Here is a 7,346-nt window from a genome sequence, read left to right as displayed (position 1 = left end):
ATGCACCTGTATATATATATATATATATATATATATATATATAAATAAAACAGTGTTGGGAAGGTTACTTTGGAATTGTAATAGGTTACAGATTATAAGTTAGTTACCCTATTTAAAATGTAATAAGTAGTGTAACTATTTCAGTTACTTTATTCATGTAACTTATTACATTTGATTACTTTTCTAAATTTCTAATGAATGTTTTCAACTGTTAATCTTTTTCGAACATGTAAACCAGGCAGAGTTAACCTTACAGTAGTGCTCAACACTGACTTTCAAAATCCTTCATCACTTGAATTAAGATTACAATAATGAAATTTTAAAGCACAGCCACCTTTCTTTGAAATCATTCCGAGGTTAAATACAGATTTAAATATAAATTGTGTTATTGTGCTGACGGGTGAATTCTGCACAGAGTTTGAGATCTTCCACAGAATGCTGCGCTCATGGCACGAGCTCAGGAGAGATCAGTCTGTGTTTCAGCAGAGGACAGACGGTTCATCTGCCCTGCAGTACTTCCAGGTAAAGCGGAGGAATACCTTCAATTCAATTCCTGTGGATGTGATACACTATTAACCTCATAAGAAACGTGAGACATTTGTAGTTTTCTCTCAGTTCTATGGCTGTCTGTCCCCTTCTTGTCAAAATATGAGTCCATAATGCATAATAGCGCTTCCTCCAGTAAAAAAGCCATCCTCTGTTGTTTAGAAATATTTGTTTAGAGGTGTTTTGGCTTGTAAACGGTGCTTGATCTGTGACCAGATGACTTTTTCACTAAAAAAAGCAATATTATGGATAGATGACTCATATTTTAGCCGGAAGCAACGTTTTAAGTAAAACAAAAACGATGATTTCTTTAAAAAACACACTTTTTTCCACTTCACCAGACATTAACTGATGGACCGGAGTGGTGTGGATTGCTTGTGGATTATTGTGATGTTTTTATCAGCTGTTTGGACTCTCATTCTGACGGCACCCATTCACTGCAGAGCATCCACTGCTGAGACACTGATGCAATGCTTGTGATGTTTTTATCAGCTGTTTGGACTCTCATTCTGACGGCACCCATTCACTGCAGAGCATCCATTGCTGAGACAGTGATGCAATGACACATTTCTACAAATCTGATGGAGACACAAACTCATCTACATCTGAGGATGTCCTGAGGGTGAGGACGTGTTCAGAAAATTATTTCTTTAAAGCAAATCATAGATTTCCGTTCCAAATCTATTACAAAGAGCTTCCAGTGCACAGTGAGGAGATGTGTATATTTTGGCCAGCTGTTGGATGTGCTTGGATGATAAATCACTCATCACTATCTTTGCTGTCACACCCATTTGGCCTGAAGTTCAGGGCTACGGGTTTTGTGGAAAAATACCCAGGCCGAGACAACTTTTCTGGAACATTTTCACAAGGCAACACCTTCAAGAGGTCCTTTAGAAGGATCTTTCCTTGATGTCTGGAGTGCATGACATTCTGGCTGCTAAATGACTTGAAGACAGATTTGGCCCGGAAACTTGCGTAGTGGGCAAAGACACATGTTTTCATGGATAAAGACTGCTTTCTCAACAGTGCTAATAGCGCTCTTTTTCTCATTTAGTGGAAAGCTCTTGTTACTCTTGTAGTATTTTGTAGACTACTACCACATGTGTTTGTGTTTCTACTGCCACATCTAAATTTCCAAATATAACACACAAAACCTTTAACTGTTCAGCTCTAAATGATTTTCTTTGTTTAGAAAAGAGATTACGAATGAATTTTTGTATTATTTTGCAAGGGTGATAATCAGACCCATATTTGTAAACTCTTCCTCAATGCTTGTAAGGAATTTTCCATTTAAAGTTTGAAGTTAATACTGTATATTTTAAACATACTAAATTGCAACCTTAAAATTACAAATGTGTAAATACAAATATATTTAAAAACATGGCAGTTTTGTAAAATAGAAATTACATGGAATATATTTTGGTTTACCATAAATGTTTGTCAGTAAAGTAAGAAAGTATATAATTTCCATAATAGGAAATAAGTCAAATAAGTAAAAAAAAAAACCTCATATCATTCTATACAAATGATTTGTTGTTCGAGTTTAAGTCGACTTTTGTAGGCTGATTTGTTGACTTCTGGCTATGTGTTACTGACACAATTTCTTGTGACTTAGTAGTGATGCACTGGTCTCATTAGCATGTAATCTTGTGGTTATACTTTCAAAAAAGTGTTTTAAATGTTTATTCTGGTGCAAGATATTGCCCCATAGTATTCCATTATAAATGCATCGCCGTGGAAGAGATGCTGTTGATAAAGCTTAAGTTGTTTTGTCATTCTTCTCTCTTCAGACTCTAGTGAAAAGCAATAACTTGTCCAACAAAATCACGGTTTTGTCAGGAAAGATTGAGGAAGTTTCCTGCTCAGAGAAGGTGGATGTGATCATCTCAGAGCCCATGGGCTACATGCTCCTCAATGAGAGGATGTTAGAGAGCTATTTGCACGCCAAAAACTGGTTAAAACCCAAAGGTCTGTACATCGAACAACAATCACCACATTTCCCTTAAAGGGATAGTTCACCCAAAAATGAAAATTCTGTCATTAATTACTCACCCTCATGTCGTTCCAAACCTGTAAGACCTTCGTTCATCTTCGGAACACAAATTAAGATATTTTTGATGAAATTCGAGAGCTCTCTGACCCTGCATAGACAGCAATGCAACTGAAACGTTCAAGGCCCAGAAGGGTAGTAAGGACATCGTTAAAATAGTCCATGTGACATCAGTGGTTCAACCGTAATTTTATGAAGCTACGAGAAAACTTTTTGTGTGCAAAGAAAACAAAAATAACGACTTTATACAACAGTTCTTCTCTTCCGTGTCAGCCTTCGCCACGTGTTCACGAGAGTTCCACGATGCATGCGTGTGATGCTGCTGATGCAGGAGCCGGCGTTCTGACAGAACGTCCATCTCTCTTAGTTCATTGTCTGTATATTCTGGTTCAAATAAGTAAGGCTGGGCAAAAAATTGCAAGTCATCCTCTCTGTCGAAATCTTCAGACATGTTTACGAAGACTGTTTTATGTACAGTGTGCATCTTCCTCTGTTTGTAAACAAGGCACAGCGCATGCGTGTTCTATGTCGTGGTACTCTCATGAACGCGTGGCGAAGACTGACACGGAAGAGAAGAACTGTTGAAGAAGATGAACGAAGGTCTTACAGGTTTGGAACGACATGAGGGTGAGTAATTAATGACAGAATTTTCATTTTTGGGTGAACTATCCATTTAAATGCCACTGTACTTTCTCATTAATGTATGCTGTGGTCAAATGTTATGGGTTATTAGTTATCGAGTACTTGTACTTGTTTTCTCTCACTGTCCAGGCATGATGTTCCCGACTCAGGGTGACATTCATCTGGCTCCTTTCACTGATGAACAACTGTACATGGAGCATCACGCCCGCTCTAACTTCTGGTAATAACAACTTTGCCATCTATACTGTAGCAATTCTCCAAGCTGCCATTTTCATTGATAGCCACTATGCATGGTTTGAAGAGAACTACCAGAGTCATAACTAGGGATTAATATTCATTTAATAATTTAAATATATACTGATGGAGAAACTAAACTATAATGAGCCTTTAATATATAGCCTAAATATATAGCCATGCATAAAGTTTGCCACAAAGCAACTGCGAAAGTAATGTCAAAAAATAGCAAAAACATATTATTTATTAATAAACTAGACATGTGAAGTTGCTGCTACTTACATGTTTTAATTACAAATGATAAGCCATATTTAAGGTCGATGAATGGTAGGAGAACGTTTGGATTTCCTGCCCGATATACTGTAATTACCTCAGCAGCTTGAAAAACAAGGCTTTTATTCAAATTATACAGTATATAGCCTATAAAGCACACAGAGCGCTCCCTTTATAATCGCTAAAAGCTGTCACTCACTTCAGATCATCACAATCTAACAAAGTTCTGTTATAATCAATGAAGCTCTATACACTGAACAATTTACATTTACATATCTACACTTTGTTACTGGAGTAATGATGCTGAAAATACATTTTTAATCACAGAAATAAATTAAGTTTTACAATATATTCACATAGACAACAGTTATTTTAAATTGTAATAACTGTTCTTACTGTAATTTTTGATCAAATAAATGCAGCCTTGATGAGCAGAAGAGACTGCTTTTAAAAACATTAAATAATCTTGCCACCCCAAAACTTTTGAACAGTAGTGTATATTAGAAAAGAGCAAAAGCGTGTATGATAAAATGCCAAAGCTGCTATAGTAGTATTGGTTGTGGGGCTTAGGAAAGTGTCAGACATTAATGCATAACCAGATGTTCATAAACTTAAACAAAAAAATAAAATAAAAATAAAGCATATAATTCTTTTGATTTTACAGCTTCACAATAAGCTGGATTTTTACATTTATATTTCGTAATTTAAAAAAGTTATTTAACAAAAGTACAAACTACACTTTTTATTGCCATGTACTGGCCCATGTACTGTATAACTGTAGACTTTTTTTGGCTCTACAAAATAAAAACTTAAATAATTAACCAAAATTATTGTCTACGGTAATGGACGTTTTTTCCACAAATGGTGTTGAGAACATTTCTTTAATAGTACACATGAACATGCTGCTACAGACCCTCTCAACCATGCATCACACTGAATGTTTACAGCCTCATCCATGATGGTTTATTTTACATTGGCCCACAGGGGGTTGTGGTTTGCTAGCATGGAAAGACAGTAATCATCCCACCGCCCACATGCCTGCACTGTACTTGCACCGTGCCATGACCAAACTGAAGCCAAGCAGCTTCCCGGTGCTGTAAAACACTGTGCTTCAGTCCAAACCTGACTCATGGCACATATTTCTCTTCTCTCTGTCTGTGCTGTTAAATGAGTTTCATACCCTGTGTGACCGCACTTCAGAACAATAAATGAAATCATCATCTCACTGTAGCTTTTATTACAAACACAGATAATGTTACCAGGTGTCATGTCAAGTTTAACACCCAATATTTATGTTAGAACAAAAAAAAGGCTTGTGTTTTGCAGTGGGTACGTGTTGAAATGTTCATCTGTTCGAAACTTTTTGGCTTAAGTTGTAAAGAACTTCTGTGGAATGACATTAAGGTTTGTCTGGTTACACCACAACTACGCCATTATGTGGGCAAAGAAAAACAAAGATTCCCTGTTGATAGCCATTTTATAATACAGTTGGATGGTTGTATTTTATTTGCATTTAACATTGTTCTTTCCTCCTCCTGAAACCCACCGGTTTCCATAAATAGTGATGAAACTACTCCTCTAAAACAGTTATTCTCACTAGGGGGCCTCAGCAAACTTCCAAAAGGGCCTCAAGATGTAGAAATAAGACAAAGCATGCATTTAAATTAGCTAGAACAATTATAAATATATTTCTTAATTTAATTAACCCCATCAGCAACTGTTTTTCGTCTTTGAAGAACCAGGGTTCCCACAGTCTTGGGAAATCTGGATATATGAGCTAGTCTAATTTTAATCATCCGAGTTAAAGACCTGGAAATGTCATCTAAATCAATAAAATCTTGAAATGCTATGGGCATTTCTTGGAAACATGTTTAACCTCAAACAACTGGAATTTGATTTTAAACCAGGAATCAGAGATGTTTCTATGGTGTGAACTTGAGCGGGCTTCATTCTTCTGCTGTGGATGAGTTCTTCAGACAGCCAATAGTTGTGAGTCCACACTGAGTACAACGTGTACAACATCCATGAATCTGGTTCATGGATTGCTTCATAATGTTGTCAGAGAAGATCTTAAGGTCTTTGTGTTTCAGGACACATTCGATATGCAGATTCTCATGGCCAGGTCTGTGAAATACACAATCAACTTTCTGGAGGCAAAAGAGGAAGATTTACACCGGTAAAGGCAATTCAAGAATATAGCTGCATGCAGCAATTATGGGCTCAAGCATATCAGTAGCATGCATATTTTTAGGAAAAGTCTTTGAGTGCATTCACCATTTTATTTTTTCAGTTTATAACTTTTAAGTTATAAGTCAGTGTGCATCACTGTAAATGTATCTGGCATTCTTAGCAGTGCCAAAATTAACTGCACCTTTGTCAATATATAAAAGTGCGACTTTTCAAATATGTTAAGATTTTTCTGGAGATTGGTGGTTGATTTCAGGTTAGACAAACTTATGGAATGGCTGTTACTAAACTGGTCATGTACTCTCAGGGAGTTGTAACAATGTAACAAAGTCAATGCACGTATACAGCCTCCCTGTTTGGCATCTTTACTATCAAAATTTATCCATTTAACATGCATCAACTCAAATTTATGTTGCAGGAGAAGAGATGTTTCAAAAATCTTGTAATCATTTTTGATCAGCATGATCTTAAGATGATTTGTGCCAAATTTAGGTACAATCTGTTAAAAAGCTTGTAGGGTACATTTGAAAATGCATGACCTAGAGCTTTGTCTTTATATTTGTAATGTATGTAATTCACAGGTTGGAAATTCCATTTGTCTTCAAACTGCTGCAGTCAGGGTTGATCCATGGACTTGCGTTTTGGTTTGATGTGGCCTTTGTTGGCTCAAGGTGAGAATCACAAATGTGAAAGGAAAAGTGTCTGAAGACAACATGCTTGAAAGTATAATAATTGTGTTCTTCTGTACAGGATGACAGTATGGCTGTCCACTGCTCCAAATGAACCTTTGACTCAATGGTATCAGGTGCGCTGTCTTCTGCAGACCCCCCTGTTTGCCAAAATGGGGCAGACGTTATCTGGACGGGTTCAGCTAATAGCCAACAAGAGGTATGACTAACTTTGTTAATGCATATGACGAGGGGTGCATAACATTTCCATATCTGGAACACTCGATGTAAAATATAGCAGGGTAAACTACTGTAGATGTTCGTAGGAAATAGAGATCGACCGATATATCGATTTACCGATATTTTTCCCGATATTTAAGCATTTGACAATAATCGGATATCGGTTTTGTAATATCGGATTCACCGATAAACACATTTTGGATGTTTTAAAAATTGCGCGCAGGATCACCATTGCAGTGCATCTGAGGGGAAACAAGACAACAACAATGGCGTGCACAGGTACTTGATTTACTGTAGTTAGTAAACTTTATTTAACATAACAGCCATTAATGCACAAATGAGATGTACATAAATGCCTGATATGCAGTTTATGCAGCTTGGCTCGAAGAAATATCCGTTTCTCCGTCAAGTCCTATAATCCGTCAAGTCCTGTCCCAATAAAGACGTAACTTTGCGTGAATTATATAATATGCAGCCATGAATGGGTGCATGTTGGAAATAAAAGC

General features: G+C 36.8%; 1 protein-coding gene across 1 annotated transcript in view; it reads left to right on the top strand.

The window, feature by feature from the left end:
- Positions 1-7,346, top strand: part of LOC107732526 (histone-arginine methyltransferase CARM1-like) — a 12,176-nt gene that overhangs the window by 4,037 nt on the left and 793 nt on the right. The window contains exons 3-9 of the mRNA XM_016543920.1: positions 416-522; positions 2,337-2,514; positions 3,368-3,458; positions 5,653-5,734; positions 5,836-5,921; positions 6,514-6,603; positions 6,683-6,820. Of these exons, the coding sequence (XP_016399406.1) occupies positions 416-522; positions 2,337-2,514; positions 3,368-3,458; positions 5,653-5,734; positions 5,836-5,921; positions 6,514-6,603; positions 6,683-6,820 (772 nt within the window). The remainder of the gene's footprint in view (positions 1-415; positions 523-2,336; positions 2,515-3,367; positions 3,459-5,652; positions 5,735-5,835; positions 5,922-6,513; positions 6,604-6,682; positions 6,821-7,346) is intronic.

The sequence above is a fragment of the Sinocyclocheilus rhinocerous genome, unplaced genomic scaffold (genome assembly GCF_001515625.1).
Source record: "Sinocyclocheilus rhinocerous isolate Xijiao unplaced genomic scaffold, SAMN03320098_v1.1 scaffold1935, whole genome shotgun sequence".
NCBI classification, from domain to species: Eukaryota; Metazoa; Chordata; class Actinopteri; order Cypriniformes; family Cyprinidae; genus Sinocyclocheilus; species Sinocyclocheilus rhinocerous.
The sequence above is the reverse complement of the archived record's forward strand: the minus strand, read 5'-3'. Positions and strand labels throughout refer to the sequence as shown.